At 46.8% G+C, this 20,680-nt stretch overlaps 1 protein-coding gene across 3 annotated transcripts in view; it reads left to right on the plus strand.

The window, feature by feature from the left end:
* Positions 1-20,680, plus strand: part of BAK1 (BCL2 antagonist/killer 1) — a 115,412-nt gene that overhangs the window by 30,945 nt on the left and 63,787 nt on the right. The window contains exon 1 of one of the 3 annotated variants that reach the window (XM_088455963.1): positions 10,007-10,085. The exons of the other annotated variants lie outside the window; for them this stretch is intronic. Coding sequence (XP_088312089.1) covers positions 10,029-10,085 — 57 coding nt within the window. The 5' untranslated portion in view covers positions 10,007-10,028. Of the gene's footprint in view, positions 1-10,006; positions 10,086-20,680 lie in introns of those variants that run through there. 3 annotated transcript variants of the gene reach the window in all.

The following is a 20,680-nucleotide window of genomic DNA, read 5'->3' on the forward strand; positions in this document are numbered from 1 at the left end:
AACTGTCACTGGCCTGACACTCGTCATGTGACCTGCTGCTACTGACCTCTGCAGCAGCTGCAAAGACTGCTGGGACTTGTCTGCCTATGTAATGCCAAGTCAGACATAATAACTCACATAGTGGGGTATTACAGGTATGCATGAAGAACACCGCAAAGGACCGCTCTCTCTCAGGAAGAGCAGCCCTTTTGCGATGGAGGGATTTCCAGGTCTATAACCCAGAAGCCCCTCTGGTGTTCTACTGCGCTGTGGGGGGTGCTGGAAGGGATCCGATTGGATCCCTCACAGCACTCTCTCGATAGAAGCTCAAAGGCTTCTATAGGCAGGGCCGGCGCGAGCCTAATATTTTGGTAAGCGAAGATACATTTTGACAAACCCTGCTGAATTTACACACTCTGAAGGTGCGTGCACCCGACAAAGGAAGGGATGTGGTCTCATAGGAAAAGCCATAATCACGAGCGCCAATCATGCTGGGTACATGCCCAGTGCTCTTTCTCCAGTGAATAGATGCAGTCTCTTTCTCCAGTGAATAGTTGCCGCATGCATGCACATGTCATCTATTCACCATTTACCCCCCATCTCGAACACTTATAGGGGTTCAAAATAGGGATGGTTGGGAGGCATGCTAAAGGAAAGGTCTCAAAAGAAAGGGGCATGGTCACACAATAGTATTCCCAATTCAAACTACACCACACAGTAGCACAATCTTATTCACATTACACAGCACATAGTGCCCCTGATTCACATTACACCACATAGTAGTGTCCCTTATTTATGGTCTGACACACAGTAGTGCCCCTTATACACAATGCCCACAGTAGTAGTGCCCCTTATACACAATGCCCACAGTTGTAGTGCCCCTTATACACAATGCCCACAGTAGTAGTGCCCCTTATACACAATGCCCACAGTAGTAGTGCCCCTAATACAATACCCACAGTAGTAGAGACCCTTGTACAATGCCTACAGCAGTAGTGGCACTTATACATAATGCCCACAGGAGTGGTGCCCCTCCTGCAATGCCCCCTGTAGTGGTGCCCCCAAAAGTAATGCTCCCTGTATTAGTGCCCCCAGTAGTAAAGCCCCCTGTAAAATTGCCCCCAGTAGTAATGCTCCCAGTAGTAATGCTCCCTGTAAAATTGCCCCCAGTAGTAATGCCCCCTGTAAATTTGCCCCCTGTAGTAATGCCCCCTGTAAAAGTGCCCCTGTAATAATGCCTCAAAAAGTTAGCCCCCAGTAGTAGTGGCCCTGTAATAATGCCCAATAGTAGTGCCCCTATAAAATTGCTCCCAGTAGTAATGCCCCTGTAATAATGCCCCCAGTAGTAGTGGCCCTGTAATAATGCCCCCAATAGTAGTGCCCCTGTGATAATACCCCCTGTAGTAGTGCCCCCAGTAGCCCCTGTAGAAGTGCCCCCAGCAGCCCCTGTAGTAGTGTCCCCAGTAGTCCCTGTAGTAGTGCCCCCAGTAGCCCCTGTAGCAGTGCCCCCAGTAGCCCCTGTAGCAGTGCCCCCAGTAGCCCCGGTAGTGGTGCCCCCAGAAGCCCCTGTAGTAATGCCCCCAGTAGCCCCTGTAGTGGTGCCCCCAGCAGCCCCTGTAGTGGTGCCCCCAGCAGCCCCTGTAGTGGTGCCCCCAGCAGCCCCTGTAGTGGTGCCCCCAGTAGCCTCTGTAGTAGTGCCCCCAGTAGCCCCTGTAGTACTGTCACCAGTAGCCCTGTATTAGTGCTTCCGGTAGCCCCTGTAGAAGTGCCCCCAGTAGCCCTGTAGTAGTGCCCCTAGTAGCCCCTGTAGTAGTGTCCCCGGTAATAGAGCCACGCAAAACACACACACACACACACACACAAAAAAAACAGTTTACTTACCTTAAGCCCCGATCCTGTGTCCGTTGCCGTCCGCTGCTCCTCGTTACTATGGGAGAGACGTCATGACGTCTCTCACATAGTGCCCGTGGGGGAAGCCTTGCCGGAGCTCAGGAGTGAGCCCCAGCTGCCGCTGTGGGGAGCCGGGCATCCACTGGTAAAATCTCAGCGGGCGCCCGGGAAATGGAGACTCCCTGCGGCGGCCGCGTGAAGGAGTGTGGCGCCGCTGGGAAGGAGTGTGGGGGGGGGGGGACGGGCGGGAAGGAGTGTGGCGGCGGGAGGAGGGTATGAGTTTGGCCGCGCTGGGGATTGAGCGACTTCTGCTGGCTGGCGCCCTATGCACATGCGTAGTCAGCGTAACGGGCCGGCCGGCCCTGTCTATATGGTGATGCCATCAGGAGATGGCGTTACCCACTGCAACAAGGTCCTGGAGTGCATCGCATTCCGGAGCTTGATGCATTTGAGAAATGCTGTCAAACCTGCATTTTAGGGGTTTTACCGCATTTCTACCTTTGCTGCATCCCACCCTCAGTACCTTCCCCAGTCCTACATTTCCACATCAGAAATATCTCCAAGATTTAAACCTTTCTCACCCTGGAGGCAACTAATGCTGAGTACACACTATACAGATATATCTGCAGTGATCTGCAGATGATGGTCGTTCATACACACTGAACAGCCATCATCTGCTTCTGGCCGTGGGTCCCGGTGGCCAGGGGGGGTCCACCCCCCTCCCCGCGGATTCTGCTGCATGTGTGCAGACGGTGTGACCGCCCGCACACACTGGCCGATGGCCAGATATATCTGTCATCAGCTCTGCAGGACAGCAGACACGATATGTCTGTGAACGATGTCGTTCAAAGACATATCGCTTGTACACACTGGCCGACGGGAACCAGATATATTGGCCGATCAATTGATCAGCCAATATATCTGTCAGTGTGTACCTAGCTTTAGACCCTCATCCACTCGCTGGTAATCTCTAGATTGGACTACTGTAACATCCTCTTATGTGGCCTCACTATCTCTTACCTCTCTCCACTCTAATCTGTCATCAATGTAACTGCCCAGCTTTCTAAACGTGTTGTGTCTACCTCCCCACTACTACAGGCCCTACACTTCAAACTCCTCACACTCACTTTTAAAGGCCCTCACCCCATACTTGCCGACTTCTGACACTTCCTCCCCAGGAGAAAGCCAGGGAGGAGAAGCAGGTGGGCTGTTTTGGGGGGCTGGTTCAGACAATCTGTGTCATTAAGCTACACCCACTCACTGTAAAATGTCTCAATTCCTACTTATTTGAATAGGGGGCGGGGCTAAATGACACAATTATCAAATAATTGCGTCAATAGGCTCCACCCCTTACTCGCGGACCTGCTGATCTGCGAGAAAATGTTCCCCATTCTGCCCACTTCACTAGGAAGTGGGTAAAATGCGGGAGAAGTGTCTACTTTCTCGAAGGTGCGGGGGGGGTTACCCGAAAAAATCGTGAGCATGTATGCCCACCCAATGCTGATATTAGTGGAGTTGAGCATTTATATGCTACTGCGCATGCACATAAAATACTGAAAATCTCTACGGCACATGCGTTCCACTGAGTGTATGCTGTTGCATACTGGATAGCTGGCATTAGGACTGGCGCAGCAAAACCATGGGCATTCCTGGGAGGTGATCTGAAGTGTGCGCAAAAAAAGTCAGTCTCAGGGGCGTGTTATGGGAGTGTCATGCACGTGTCATGCAATGGGACTGGAGAAGGAGACACTGCGCCTGCCATAAGCTGGTACATGATGCATGCGATGTGCACCGATTGTGGATTGTTCTGAACCACCAATGGAGTGGCACCGTCCATGGCTTGTAAATTGCGGATCTGAAAATACTAGCATATCTTTATTTCCAATATTTCAATTGATTTTGTTTGGGCAGATATTTTAGTACTAGATAATATAAACAAATTATATATAATGTACTGTATAATATGATGGCTAAACTAGCAAAAGTGGAAGGTTGTTCCTCTATTAAATCCATGCTATATATGTATTTTCTAAAATGTGATAAGATCAATGGGCCTGATTCAGAGCCGGACGCTCTGACCAGAGCACTCGCTCTGAATCAGGGCCCTCCTCCATTAAAATGGAGCGTCCTCCTGGACGCTCGTATAGCTGTGGGTCACCACCCACAGCATATACGAGCATCCAAAAAGATGGTCGCGATGGTCTTGACCATCGCGACCTTCGGACTTGCGACGGAGACCCTGCGGTAGGGTCTCCCTGCCACAAGCCCTGGAGTGATTTTGGCTCTATCAGAGCCAAAATCACTCCCACTGACATCACTAGTGATGTTAGTGGGGCCGGCTTCAGACGGTAGGCGTTCCCATGGGAACGCCTCCGTCTGGCAGGCACGCCCACCAAAGGGGGCGTGCTGTCAGTCACCATCGACAGCACACCCCCTTTGGTGCGAGACCCGGAGCGACAGCTTGGCTGTCGCAGTCCAGGTCTCGCGCATGCGCACGACGGAGGTCCCTCCGACGTGCGCATGCACAGTGGGGAACATCGACCCACTTGCGAACGTACTGCCGCTTGCGAGTGGGTCTGAATGACCCCCAATGTTTGAACTTGCCGATTTTGTTCTTAACTTTTTAAGCTAGTGCTGCAGTTGATGGGATTCGTACATTCCATCACTGAGCGCACAAAGATGCACCATCAGTCACACAATGGCCACACCATTGGACACTGCACCAGCCCTATGGAGGCGCAGAATGTCTGTCTGACCATCAGGGCCGCCATCAGGGGGGGACTGCGGGGACTCCAGTCCCGGGCCTGGAGAGAGAGGGGGCCCGGGTAGCGGAGGTGTGAAATGCAGTGATGTGCGGTACCACACGTCACTGTTGGAATGCACCGGGGGCAGCCAAAGAAGTAAAGAGACTTGGTGGCATTTAATACATGGAGCCGTCCGCAAGCCAATCACAGCTCGCTGAACGGCATCCAGCCAATCAGCAGCGGCCACTGCTGATTGGCTGCTGTTCCGCGAGCCAATCACAGCTCGTGGAACAGCATACAGCCAATCAGCAGCAGCCGCTGCTGATTGGCTGGCTACCGTTCCGCGAGCTGTGATTAGCTTGCGACCGGCTCCATGTATTAAATGCCACCGAGACTCTTCTTCCCCTCTTTTCTGGCAGCTGCCAGTGCATTCCACCGGTGACACGCGGTATCGCACATCACTCTGCACTGAGGGAGCTCCCAGAGTCACGGAGATGGCCGAGAGTCCGGGTAAGTTTGGACTCTGTTGTAGGGAGGGAGTGCCTAATTTATGTATTATATACAGTATTTATATGTATATATATATATATATGTAAAACAAAAAAGGGTGGAGAAAAGAGCGCCTCCTAGTGCATTAAATATGTAAATGATGTAACCATCACCAAAGATAATCACCCTCTGTGTAGATGGGGGTGTACCTTATATAGTGGAATTCACCACTTATTCAACAGCAAGAACAATCACAATGATTCCTTATTTGTCAGCGCAATGGATGTATCGCTACAGAGTTTCACGGAGTCCTCTAAAACAGTGCTGGTACACATCACCATCCTAGGCACTATCCAATATTAGTAGATTTTCATGGCTAGCACAGAAAGAGCTGTTACCAGAATAAATGTTTGCCTTGCTTCTGTTGGACACAGACAAACATTTATTCTGGTAACAGCTCTTTCTGTGCTAGCCATGAAAATCTGCTGCTGCTGAAAAGAACCCCTGCCAGGTAACGGTGCCAAGGCTTGGCTTAGAGCTGAATAGCGGTGAACGGCAGTATCTGGAGTGATGGGCAATGCACAAGGCTATCAGGCTTTTTAATTCACTTTGGTCTATATGGAGGGAAAAGCCTGAGGGTTTCCAGGAGTTGGACAAAGAAGGAATCATTGTGATTGTTCTTGCTGTTGAATAAGTGGTGAATTCCACTATATAAGGTACACCCCCATCTACACAGAGGGTGATTATCTTTGGTGATGGTTACATCATTTACATATTTAATGCACTAGGAGGCGCTCTTTTCTCCACCCTTTTTTGTTTTACAGATTTTGACGCTGCTTGGGCAGCAGTATATGGGAGTAGGAGCAGCCACCCTATACGTTTGGGGAGTGCGACTTTTGATGGACTGATATTACTTTGGAATCACATTAACTGTTTCAGGACTCAGCGCCGTGTACTACCCTATTTTTTGAACATATATATATATATATTGAGAAAAACCGCACAACACCTATTAATCCAGTGACAGGTGCAAGGCCACATAAACGATAATATGGAAAACCGTCCACTTGTAGATCCGCCAGGGGCTCCACCAGAGACGAGGCCAGCACTCAATAAAAGGCATAGATAAATCCAAGAGAAGGTTTTATAGCAACACCATAGTAAATGACAGGTACATCTTTGTTCAGCATATCATACATTACAGCAGGTGTGAGCGTCAATGCATCAGAGCTCCTTCCCCTACTGTCAGATCCCAGAAGGTGAAGGAGCTCTGATGCATTGACGCTGACTATGGTGTTGCTATAAAACCCTCTCTTGGATTTATCTATGCCTTTTATTGAGTGCTGGCCTCGTCTCTGGTGGAGCCCCTGGCGGATCTACAAGTGGACGGTTTTCCATATATATATATATATATATATATATATATATATATTACTTGCTGTGCTGACACTTTATATATACACACACACACACACACACACACAAAACATCTTGTGCTTAGATATATTAAATCAAAAACATGCAAATAAAAATGTCAGCACAGCAAGTAATATAACAGAACTTACAAACGATTAATCTGTGCCCCCAATAGGTTCAGCACTCCCTGTCTCTCACCCCTGAAGTAGCTCCACCCACATCCACAGCTCCGCCCACTTCTGCCTCATACCCCGGGACGGGCCCTGCCTAATTTTTCAGTACCGGGCCCCACCATTTCTAGTGGCAGCCCTGCTGACCATTGACGCCAAAGTCAGTGCAACTGCTGCAAAACACGCAGTCACTGACCACGACACTCTTATGTCTGGCCAGCCACTCCCATTACCACTCAGGAACGCCAACTGAAATTGTCTATCTGCATCCAAATGCGTTCTGCAAGCCCCCGGCAGTTACCATCAGTACACATGCGCAGTGTGACTGGAATGCATGCGCAGACTTAAACATCGGCCGCTTGTGTCTGATATCCCCGTTGCGTCCACCTCTGACTCAGGCCCACAGTGTTGGACCAAGTACTGTTGGTTCCCAGTGAAAAGTGTAATGGGGATGGGTAAGGCTGCGGCATTACACGTTGTGACAATGTGGGCAATGGGCCTGATTCTGGTTGGATCGCAAGGCTGCGTTCATACCCAGCCAGCCGATGTTTGCATTCTGCGCATGTGTATTAGACGCAGTGCGCATGCACGAACCGGCCACTGCAATCGAGAAGCGATCGCAGTGAGTCTTCACACACTGACTGACAGGAAGTTGGTGACGGGGAATGGTCAGAGAAACGTAGGCGTGCATGGGCATTTAAACGCCATTACAGGGGCATGCATAATTAAGCCCCTGCGATAGCATACGCTGGTAGAGGACTAGATGGCAACAGGAAGTTCAGCAGTTTGTGTGGTAGGGTCAGGTCTGCTACAACTGTGCGAATGGTTCTGATGTTACTTGATGTTTTCGCTGACTTGTGGATGCATGTCATGGGAAATGGGCGGCTTTATACAGTGATGGGCGTCTTGGTATAGAGCTGCCTTGCTGTGCGATTGCATTCATTAGCATATTTTCGCAGCGAGCGGAGTGCGTGCGAACCAACCTGAATCAGGCCCAATGGCAGGCTAGGCATTAGGTAAAACATGCATGCTTTGCCCATTGCCCTTTCCTTGTGGAAAGGCTTTTGCTGTCTAATAAGAAATAGCTAATTGTGCTAATTATTGAAAGGGTGAAAATCCCTGTTGCTAGGAATAAAAGCTTTTTAAAAGATTTTATAATTAGTAAAACAAATAAAAATCTTACAATAGAGCATTTTGTAATGAATAAAGGTGTTTTTTTATTTAAAAAAATGTAATCTACACTTCTACAGTAATTATGAAATTTTAAACATTCATGGAATTAGAAGCCCAAATCTGAGCTTTCGGTCTCAGTATTCATGTCCAGCAAAACAAGAGACTCTCCTCTCGGGGACAGTGTCACAGATATTTTTTGTTGATAAAATTATTTCTATCACCATAAAAAAAATTGCTTTGTAGGATTAGGCACCATTAAGAGAATCATTTTTTTTACATTAGATGAGTGAATATTTTGAAGCCCTTAAATTCCTGTGAAACATGTTATATTCTATGTATGTTTTTAGAGATGAAATAAGTCAGATTAGCATGTAACAGAACAGGTTTATCTGTTTTAGAACAGCAGCAATAATTAGTGGTAACATGCTTGTCAGTACGTGTTTGTTCAGAACACTCGTTTCTATGGGCACTTCTGATACAGTGAAATTATCACAGATTGTTATGCGTTGTGGCTGCAGAATAACTATGATGGATTATTAGCAGAAATTTGTTATAGTGAAAATATAGATTTCTACAAACACTGGATATTTGCTAATGGAAACATTGTTATTGTGTCAAATGTATAATTGTGTCAATTAGAGATGAGCGGGTCCAGTTCTCAGAACCAAGCCCACCCGAACTTCGGAGATACGAGACACAGCTCAGATCTCCCCGCCCTCCCCAGATCCCCGCTGTTGGATCTCGAGGTTTTGCCTCGAGCAGCCATTTTCAAAGTCCCATTGAATTCAATCGGCTTACCGATGATTGGCTAAGAGAGTCGTCTGACACAGCTCTCAGCCAATAAGCGATTGCCCTTAGACTTCATTGGGCACAGGAAAAGGAAGGAAGATGCCGCCCATTCCTCCGCACTGACAGCGCTGCCCCCCTGCTGCTGACTCTGCCGGCACCTCCACGTTGCTGACACTAGCTGCCCCCTGTACTGAGGACACCATCAGCACCCTCACACTGCTGACACTCCCGCTCTGCCGACACTGCTGGCACCCCTGTACTGCCGACACCACTGGCACCCTGCCGCCTCACGTACTGAAGACACAGTCAGCACCCCCACACTGCTGACACTGCCGGCACCCCTGTTTTGAGGATACCCTCAGCCTCCACTGCACTGCCGACACTCCCACACTGAGGACACCACTGACACCACCACACTGCCGACACCACCAGCACACTTGCACTGAGGATGCCATTCTCGCACTGAGGACACCGCCGGCATCCCCGCACTGCCAACACCGCTGTCACAGTAAGTGCATTATTGGTGTATCCAACCCACATTGTATCCCACTCACACTGTATCCCACCCACACTGTATCCAACCTTCACTGTATCCAACCCACACTGTATCCCGCACTGTATCATCCCGCACTGTATCCAACACTATATCCGATCTGCACTGTATCCAACCCACAATGTATCCAACCTGCACTGTATCCCACCCACACTGTATCCAACCTTCACTGTATCCAACCCACACTGTATCCCGCACTGTATCATCCCGCACTGTATCCAACACTATATCCGATCTGCACTGTATCCAACCCACAATGTATCCAACCTGCACTGTATCAGACATGCACTGTAACTGAATCACACTGTACCCCGTACTGTATCAGACTGTGTACTGCACTGTATCCGGCCTGCACTGAATCCAACCCACACGGTATCCAACCTTCACTGTAAACTGCAGTGTCCAGCCCACACTGTATACTGCACTGTAACTGACCCACACTGTATCCAACCCACACTGTAACCCGCACTGTATCCGACCTGCACTGTATCCCGCACTGTATCCGACCTGCACTGTATCCAACCCACACTGTATCCGACCTGTACTGTATCCAACCCACAATATATCCTGCACTGTATCCAACCTGTACTGTATCCAACCCGCACTATATCTGACTTGCACTGTATCTGACTTGCACTGTATCTGACTTGCACTGTATCTGACTTGCACTATATCTGACTTGCACTATATCTGACTTGCACTATATCTGACTTGTACTGTACTCTGCACTGTATATGAGCCGCACTGTTTCTGACCTGCAGGTACAGAACACTGTTTTTATGATTGGGGAGATTTTGGGGACTGCTCAACAAAAAGGCCAACTGAATGGGGCTTTACAATGGCACAGAGTACCAGTCATCAGTGGCCCAGCATCCCCTGGAGGTAAATACAGATTGGGCACTGAGAATAGGCATGTGCACTTGTGTATGGGGCATTCATGTCTGCTGTTACTATTTACACATGGTTTAGGGTTTTTTTGTTTGCTGCTTGTTAACTACGACTACTTGTTTTGAGCAAGGATATTCCACTCACGATTTTTAGTACATTTCTGTGTTGTATTGTTTTCTATTAAACGTACTTGTGAGTTAGTTTGATTGGTTATTGCTAATACATTACTAATTTGCAAAACATTTGTAAACAGAAATAACTGCTGTGTGTTTGTGCCGCTGCTCTGTTGGTTGCTTAGTTTAGCCAGCCAGCCTTTGGCCTATGTTGGTAAACAATATTGTGAGGTGTCAGATGTTCACAAACATAGAAATAGTAGTCCTTACAATGGAATGCACTCATAGATATTCCAATATACAATTTCTAATTTCTATTCACATATGACAATTATCATTGTCATATGTGAATAGTCATATTATTTCTAATAGCAACAGCTATTAGAAATAATATGAGAATTGAATATTTGACATCATATTGATGAGACAGTGGAATGAATTTATTAATTGTATTGCGATATCTGAATCTACTTTTTTATTATAGGGGGTCGGCATTAGCTGTGACTAAGAAAGTGTCCTGATAATAATATATGCTGCAACAGAATTCGTAGAAGAAGGACAATGTTGGCATGTGACATGTTATGGACGGACCGTTGCTGCAGCACTGTTACAATTAGCAGGCAGACTCAGGGGCCTATTCATCAACACTAAAATAACGTTTTTAAGGACATTTTCCTTAAATAACGTTATTTTGGTATTCATGAACAGACTTAACACAGGAGATATCACAGATATCTCCTTGCTAAGTTCCCCTGCGTTAATTTCCACACTCCCCATACATTAGTATGGGGATGTGGAAATTGTGGTATTCATCAAATTCCGAAAATTATCAATTTTTGGAATTTGATGCAGTTACTATTCGCCACTGTGAGGTGGCGAATAGCAGAATCCACTTACCTGTATCCGCGTGTGCAGGTCCCCCGACGAGTCCCTCCGGCGCTCTGCTCCGTCCTCAGGCTCCGGAGGCTGGTCTGTCATGTGTGCTCCCCAGCAGAGCACAAGAAAGTTTAGAAAAAGAAAAAAAATTTTTTTTTTTCTAATCTGTCATGTGGTCTGCTGGGAAACCACATGACAGACCAGCAGGACGGAGCCGGAGGCTGCTGCGCGGACAGGTAAGTCGGGGGGGGGGGGGGTAAGCGGAGGGGGGAGGGGGGGGGGATCGGGCAGGGTACGAAACTTAACGCATCTGTAGGCAGTGCTGCGCATGCGCTGGTTTTACAGATGTAACAGCGCATGCGCAGCACTGTTTCCAGATGCGATAAGGTAGTGTAGGCAGGGAAAAGTATCTATTTCCCGAAAAGCTGTCATTGCAAAAATTACAGCTTTTCGGAATAGATACTTATGGAGAGGTGGAATGATGAATTCCACCTATAATTAGCTAGAACTCCATGAGAGTTCTAAAGCTAATTATCTCCAGAGAATTTTAATGTTTAATGAATAGGCCCCTCAGTGTGACACGGAGCCGATGATCAGCGTGAATGCAGCGGCATCACCAGAATCAGTCTATTGACGGCACTGATATATGTATAAGATATACAGTAACATTGAGGTAATGATTTGGATATGTAGTGAGAGAGTGGTGTGAAGAGCTGATATATCAAAATATAAGCACTACCTACACATGGGAAGTGATACATATTAATCCCAAATAAGTACTTATACAAATGTAATGTAAAGTGAGATTACATGTTAGGTAAATAGTGGAACAAATCCATTGGATTCCACAATTCTATGAACACAGGTCGAATATCTGCATTAAAACTGTGAATCACCATAAACTAATACACAGATAGCACATAAAGTGCCTGATTCAGAGCCGCTCGCAAAAAACGAGCGCTCGCTCTGAATCAGGGCGGCCACTTTTCTTTTTAAAGCCAGCCTCCTGGCCGCTCGCTAAGCTGTGGGTGACCACCCACAGCTTTTGCGAGCGGCCAGGTGATGTTCATGTTGGTCCCGACCATCGGGCTTGCGATGAGACCCTTGTGGTAGGGTCTCGTCTGCCGCAAGCCCCAGTGAGCTTCCGGCTCTAATAGAGCCGGAAGCTCACTACTGACATCACTGGTGATGTCAGTAGGGCCGCCCACAAATGGCAGCCGTTCCTTCAGGAACGCTTCCGTTTGTCCAGCCACCATCCCTGCCCACCTCCAAAACGGAGCGAGCTATCGATCAACATCGACAGACGCCCCGTTTGTTGTGAGCCCCGGAACAACTGAATTTCTCACTCGCTACGGGGCTTGCGCACGAGCAATGCACAACCATCGACCCGCTTGCGAGCGGGTCTGAATCAGGCCAAAAGTTGAATGTGCTTATTTCATTTACAATGTGATAGTAGACACTATGAATAAATTGTACATATGTAATAGATGTTGATTCCTATTGGGTGATGGGATACAATTGTTTCAGAATCTTCCTGTGAAACTGAATGAAAGATATTATGTAGGACTACAGCTAAAGTACACACTAACAACTGACATATCTGTGAGGACAATTGGATGCATAGAGTGATGACATATGATCCCCTTTAACAGGGGTGGCCAACCCGCTGCTCTCGAGCTGCATGAGGCTCTTTTGAGCTTCTAATGTGGCTCCCGGATCGTGGCTCAGCAGACCCCCATTAGTACTGAGAATGCTGGTCTGTAAAGCCATCAGAGACTAAAAAAGCCTCTGATTGCTTCAGAGGCCAGCGTTCCCAGTAACGCAGTGCAGATGTGAGAAGCCCATGCGTCTGCTGGATCCTGTTAGATACAGCAGACGGCGGAAGCAGAAGCAGCAGCAGCGACTTCGGGACTCGGGAGCCCTGACAGCGTGGAACGGTGCCAGCATGAAGGTAAGTTTCTTCATAGGGGTGTGGGTGGGGAGGGGGAGCTAGAGCTGGGGGCACTTCTTTAGGGGGCATGACTACAGGGAGCATTGCAGGAGGGGCACAGCTACAGGGGGCATTGATTAATCGGCACAGCTACAGGGGAGATTGCAGAATGGGCATAACTGCTGGAGGCATTGCTCAGTGGGCTCAGCTACTGGGGGCATTGCAGAAGGGGGCACAACCACAGAGGGCATTGCATAATGGGCACAGTTACAGGGGCATTGCATAAGAGCCACAACTACTAGGGGCATTGCTTAATGGGCACAGCTACATGGGGAATTGCATAAGGGCCACAACTACTGGGGGCTTTGCTTAATGGGCACAACTACAGGGGGCATGGCAGAAGGGGCACAGCTACTGAGGGCATTGCATAATGGGCACAGCTGCAGGGGGCACTGCATAAGGGACACAACTACTGAGGGCATTACATAATGGGCACAGCTACAGGGGGCATTGCATAAGGGCCACAACTACTGGGGGCATTGCTTAATTGGCACAACTACAGGAGGGCACTGCATATGGGGCACAACTACAGGTAACAGCATAATGGGCACTGGTATTCTCAATGTATTTTATGTGGTTCTGGATTTCAATATGTATTTTATGTGGATCTGGCTTGTTTCTGTGTATTTATGTGAACGTGGCTATTTCAATGTTTTCTGTATTGCTCTGGTTTTTTCTTTCACTTCAACAGTGAAAAATGTATATTGGGAAGATTATGTAAAATGTGTATTGTCAATGTGCTGTGCTCACCCCCAGCGTGACTAAAAACGGGGGTGTGACACAAAGTCATGCTCCTGCACAAAAATGGGGTGTGGTCTTGTGGCAGATATGCCACGCCCCATTTTTGCCCGTGCGCCTAAGGCGTGCGCATGCTATCGGCTCTTTGCCTCTGACTGATTGGCCACCCCAGCCCTATAATATTAAAGTAGATTCAGATATCTCAGTACAATGAATATATTCCACTGCCTATGCGAATACAAGTGCATTCCATTGTAAGGACTACTATTTCTAAGTTTGTGAAGATTATTGCTATATGTCCTGGAGTAGCACCCTAAATCAATGCCTATATACTGTATTACAGATATTTTTGAGGAATATCTGCATTAATATGGGGTATATTGCATAGGCATGTGCTATTGTTTCCACTTTGGTGCAACCTTCTATTTTTGCTTTTGTGAATATTGCGAGGTGGTTAAATTACTGGAAATTAATGTTATTGAGGTTAATAATACTGTAGGAACAAAAAAGGGCCCAAATAATGTGATTTTAACTGTTTTTATAAAATTTTTAAAGAAAATACATATCCAAAATCAAAAACAAAACACGTGTGGGTGGTTTTGCAAAACCAGAACCAAAAGCAAAACACGAAAGCTAATCCAGAGGCCCTCAACCACTGGTGTCAATATTTACATGCTTATACTACCATAAAATACACTAGGAAAGACACATCAATAGATATGGAAACCAATGGGTTCCAATTACATTAAACCCATATAGCAAATATAACACAGTTCGATGATGTAATTAGGGGTGAGCGGGTTCGGATTTCTGAAATCCGAACCCCCCCGAGCCCCCCCGATCCGAGTCCGATCCGAGTCAGGCTCGACTTTTCCCGCCTGACTCGGATCTGACATCGAGGCAAAACGTCATCATCCCGCCTTCCGAGTCTCGCGGGTTTTGGATCCTATATAAGGTACCCGCGTCGGCGCCATTTTCTCACTCGGCTGTGGACAGTGAAGAGGGAGGGTGGGAGTTAGTGCTGTGTAGTGTAGTGTAGTGTAGTGCTGCTGTTGTCCACTACTTCAAAGTCCATAGGGGCTGGCTGTGTTGTGCTGTGCTGCTGTTGTTAATAGGGGCTGTGTCCACTACTTCAAAGTCCATAGGGGCTGGCTGGACTGTGTTGTGCAGTCAGTTCTCCATAGGGGCTGTGTCCACTCCAAAGTCCTGTGCAGTGTCCCAGTCCTAAAGGGGTGCTGTAGTGTTGTCCAGGGGGTGCTCTGTCCATCAGGGGTGCTCCCCCCAAGTGCTAAAAAAATAATATATTTTCTGTGTTTGTGAATTGTGTGCGCAGTAGCCGCACGTGCATCAACAAAGTAGTGCCAAGCGTGCGCCTGTGTCATAAGTAAAGGGCCGGCTGGCTTGACCGTTAAAGGGTGCTGTAACCCCCGAAAGTACACTCCAGTCCAAACCAAAAAAAAATTATTTTCTGTGTTTGTGAATTGTGTGCGCAGTAGCCGCACGTGCATCAACAAAGTAGTGCCAAGCGTGCGCCTGTGTCATAAGTAAAGGGCCGGCTGGCTTGACCGTTAAGGGTGCTGTAACCCCCGAAAGTACACTCCAGTCCAAACCAAAAAAAAAATTATTTTCTGTGTTTGTGAATTGTGTGCGCAGTAGCCGCACGTGCATCAACAAAGTAGTGCCAAGCGTGCGCCTGTGTCATAAGTAAAGGGCCGGCTGGCTTGACCGTTAAGGGTGCTGTAACCCCCGAAAGTACACTCCAGTCCAAACCAAAAAAAAAATTATTTTCTGTGTTTGTGAATTGTGTGCGCAGTAGCCGCACGTGCATCAACAAAGTAGTGCCAAACGTGCGCCTGTGTCATAAGTAAAGGGCCGGCTGGCTTGACCGTTAAGGGTGCTGTAACCCCCGAAAGTACACTCCAGTCCAAACCAAAAAAAAAATTATTTTCTGTGTTTGTGAATTGTGTGCGCAGTAGCCGCACGTGCATCAACAAAGTAGTGCCAAACGTGCGCCTGTGTCATAAGTAAAGGGCCGGCTGGCTTGACCGTTAAGGGTGCTGTAACCCCCGAAAGTACACTCCAGTCCAAACCAAAAAAAAAATTATTTTCTGTGTTTGTGAATTGTGTGCGCAGTAGCCGCACGTGCATCAACAAAGTAGTGCCAAGCGTGCGCCTGTGTCATAAGTAAAGGGCCGGCTGGCTTGACCGTTAAGGGTGCTGTAACCCCCGAAAGTACACTCCAGTCCAAACCAAAAAAAAAATTATTTTCTGTGTTTGTGAATTGTGTGCGCAGTAGCCGCACGTGCATCAACAAAGTAGTGCCAAGCGTGCGCCTGTGTCATAAGTAAAGGGCCGGCTGGCTTGACCGTTAAGGGTGCTGTAACCCCCGAAAGTACACTCCAGTCCAAACCTAAAAAAAAATTATTTTCTGTGTTTGTGAATTGTGTGCGCAGTAGCCGCACGTGCATCAACAAAGTAGTGCCAAGCGTGCGCCTGTGTCATAAGTAAAGGGCCGGCTGGCTTGACCGTTAAAGGGTGCTGTAACCTCCGAAAGTACACTCCAGTCCAAACCAAAAAAAAATTATTTTCTGTGTTTGTGAATTGTGTGCGCAGTAGCCGCACGTGCATCAACAAAGTAGTGCCAAGCGTGCGCCTGTGTCATAAGTAAAGGGCCGGCTGGCTTGACCGTTAAGGGTGCTGTAACCCCCGAAAGTACACTCCAGTCCAAACCTAAAAAAAAATTATTTTCTGTGTTTGTGAATTGTGTGCGCAGTAGCCGCACGTGCATCAACAAAGTAGTGCCAAGAGTGCGCCTGTGTCATAAGTAAAGGGCCGGCTGGCTTGACCGTTAAAGGGTGCTGTAACCCCCGAAAGTACACTCCAGTCCAAACCAAAAAAAAATTATTTTCTGTGTTTGTGAATTGTGTGCGCAGTAGCCGCACGTGCATCAACAAAGTAGTGCCAAGCGTGCGCCTGTGTCATAAGTAAAGGGCCGGCTGGCTTGACCGTTAAAGGGTGCTGTAACCCCCAAAGTACACTCCAAACCAAAAAAATATATATTTTCTGTGTTTGTGACTTGTGTGCACTGTGGCTGCACGTGCATCAACAAAGGAGCAGCGCCAAGCGTGCGCCTGTGTCCCATAAATAAAGAGCTGGCTGGCTCATTTCTTAAAGGGTGGTGTAACCCACAAAGTGCACTACTCTCCAGCAAAAATAAAAAAATATTTTCTGTGTTTGTGTGCGCTTTAGCCGCATGTATATATATCAATATAACATAAATGGAGGACCAAACTTTCTCCGATAAAAATAAAATAGGGAAAGATCAAGAACCACTTCCTCCTAGTGCTGTTGCTGGGAGTTGTTCATCATCCCAGAGAGGAAGTAGGAACATCACTACTTTTACTAAACAATTGACCATCCAACAGTCCCTAGCGATGAGGATGAAGTACGACAGCAGTCATCCTGAAGCAAAACGTATAACTGAGGCCTTGACTGCTATGTTGGTGTTAGACGTGCGTCCGGTATCCGACATTAGTGCAGTGGGATTTAGACAATTGATGGAGGTAGTGTGTCCTCGGTTCCAAATCCCGTCTAGATTCCACCTGCATCCTCAAAGCAGCAGCGACAAGCGTGCGTCTGTCTGTTAAAGGGTGGTGACACCCTCAAAGTGTGCTACACAAACAATTAAAATATTGTTCTTTTTTTTCTGTCTTTGTGAATTGTGTGGGCTGTAGCCGCACCTGCATCCTTAAAGCAGCAGCGACAAGCGTGCGTCTGTCTGTTAAAGGGTGGTGACACCCTCAAAGTGTGCTACACAAACAATTAAAATATTGTTCTTTTTTTTTGGTCTTTGTGAAATGTGTGGGCTGTAGCCGCACCTGCATCCTTAAAGCAGCAGCGACAAGCGTGCGTCTGTCTGTTAAAGGGTGGTGACACCCTCAAAGTGTTCTACACAAACAATTAAAATATTGTTCTTTTTTTTTCGGTCTTTGTGAAATGTGTGGGCTGTAGCCGCACCTGCATCCTTAAAGCAGCAGCGACAAGCGTGCGTCTGTCTGTTAAAGGGTGGTGTAACTCTCAAAGTGCTCCAAAAAATAAAAAACTATTTTTTTAATTTGTTTGTGACTTGTGTGCGATGTAGCCACACTTGCATCCTCAAAGCAGCAGCGACAAGCGTGCGTCTGTCTGTTAAAGGGTGGTGACACCCTCAAAGTGTGCTACACAAACAATTAAAATATTGTTCTTTTTTTTTTGGTCTTTGTGAAATGTGTGGGCTGTAGCCGCACCTGCATCCTCAAAGCAGCAGCGACAAGCGTGCGTCTGTCTGTTAAAGGGTGGTGACACCCTCAAAGTGTGCTACACAAACAATAAAAATATTCTTCTTCTTTTTTCTGTCTATGTGAATTGTGTGGGCTGTAGCCGCACCTGCATCCTTAAAGCAGCAGCGACAAGCGTGCGTCTGTCTGTTAAAGGGTGGTGACACCCTCAAAGTGTGCTACACAAACAATAAAAATATTCTTCTTCTTTTTTCTGTCTATGTGAATTGTGTTGGCTGTAGCCGCACCTGCATCCTTAAAGCAGCAGCGACAAGCGTGCGTCTGTCTGTTAAAGGGTGGTGACACCTCAAAGTGTTCTACACAAACAATTAAAATATTCTTCTTCTTTTTTCTGTCTTTGTGAATTGTGTGGGCTGTAGCCGCACTTGCATCCTCAAAGCAGCAGCGACAAGCGTGCGTCTGTCTGTTAAAGGGTGGTGTAACCCTCAAAGTGTGCTCCACAAACAATAAAAATATTCTTTTTTTTTTTCTGTCTTTGTGAATTGTGTGGGCTGTAGCCGCACTTGAATCCTCAAAGCAGCAGCGACAAGCGTGCGTCTGTCTGTTAAAGGATTACATCGGTGACAGCATCCAAGTAGGCATGTCAGACAGTCCGTACCTGTACTGGCAGGAAAAAGAAGCAATTTGGAGGTCCCTGTACAAACTGGCTCTATTTTACCTGAGTTGCCCCCCCTCCAGTGTGTACTCCGAAAGAGTGTTTAGTGCAGCCGGGAACCTTGTCAGCGAAAGGCGTAGGAGGTTGCTTCCACAAAATGTGGAGAAGATGATGTTCATAAAATTAATTATCAACTCTTCCAGGGAGACCAGCCTCCAGAACGTACAGAGGGACCTGTGGTTCCAGCAGGGACGAATTAATACTCTGTGAGGATGAGGATGTACACACTGAAGAGGGTGAGGAATCGGTGGATGAGGAGGATGAGGATGACATCTTGCCTCCGTAGAGCCAGTTTGTGCAGGGACAGATAAATTGCCAGCTTGTTTTGTGGGGGCCCAAACGAACCAATCATTTCAGCCACAGTTGTGTGGCAGACCCTGGCGCTGAAATGATTGGTTTGTTAAAGTGTGCATGTCCTGTTTATACAACATAAGGGTGGGTGGGAGGGCCCAAGGACAATTCCATCTTGCACCTCTTTTTTTCCTTTGCATTATGTACAGTTTGGGGCCTAGTTTTTCAATGCCATCCTGTCTGCCACTGCAGTTTCACGCCTAGATTGGTCACGTGTTTGTGCCGCCCATAGTCATCCAGCTACCTCGGTGCAACCTTTTGGACATAAAAACACTATTGTGAGGTGTGAGGTATTCAGAATAGACTGGAAATGAGTGGAAATTAAGGTTATTGAGGTTAATAATAGCATAGGAGCAGAAAAACCTACAAATTCTGTGATTTTAGCTGTTTTTATGCTTTTTTTCAAAAAAATACAGATCCAAAACACAAAACCCAGAACCCAAAACACGCAAGGGTGGTTTTGGCAAAACCAATCCAGATCCAAAACACGAAGAAAGATCCAGATCCAAAACCAAAACACAAAACACGAAAAGTGGCCGGTGCACACCCCTAGATGTAATGCAAATCCACCATCTGGAGTCCAGTATGCCATGAAGAACCCTATTCTGGTTGCCAATATATACTGTAGTATTGTATGGCAATATATTGTTTCGTATTGCAGGCTGGAGCAATGTAAGGTCTCAAATGGTTCTTCTCGCTGCATAACTTATCCCTGCTATATACATTTTTTTTTGCTGTCCTAGACAAATATATAAATTGTATGTTCTTTATTAAGTTAAAGGCCAAATAATTACGTTGCCGTCAAGATGGAATAAGTTATAAATATAAAGTTAATTGTTTGACAGATTATGCGTGCTTAGGTTCAGGGTGCAGGTCCCCCTTTGAGTGCTGCAGCATTCCCCAGTACTCAGTTTATACACAGGATCTGTTGGAGATGTGGTGTAATGCTGAATCAATGCCAAAATATCTGAAGCCAACTATAATTATAGCCAGTGTATCAGATCCTTCCAATTTTAGATACAACCATAAAATTTGAATACAACTTCAGCAGCAGTAATGCAGAAAACTCAGCAGTGGACATAGTGGACAGTCTATTAGAAGACAAGTGTATGTTTGATTCTGATCTGTGTGGAGTTTCTGTGTTAGAAACATAGAAACATAGAATTTGACGGCAGATAAGAACCACTTGGCCCATCTAGTCTGCCCCATTTTTAAACATATTATTACCTCAACCCTTATTGATCCTTACTTTTTCTGAAGGACATCCTTATGTCTATCCCATGCATGTTTAAATTGCTCTACTGTCTTAGCCTATACCACCCCTGATGGGAGGCTATTCCACTTGTCCACTACCCTTTCTGTGAAGTAATTTTTCCTCAAATTTCCCCTGAACCTACCCCTCTGGTTCTAATACTTCTCTTTCTTTGAAGAATGTCTCCTTCCTTTACCTTGTTAAAACCCTTTATATATTTGACCGTTTCTATCATGTCCCCCCTATCCCTTCTCTGCTACAAACTATACATATTAAG

The sequence above is a fragment of the Taudactylus pleione genome, unplaced genomic scaffold (genome assembly GCF_031769625.1).
Source record: "Taudactylus pleione unplaced genomic scaffold, aTauple2 ptg000682l, whole genome shotgun sequence".
Classification (NCBI taxonomy): Eukaryota; Metazoa; Chordata; class Amphibia; order Anura; family Myobatrachidae; genus Taudactylus; species Taudactylus pleione.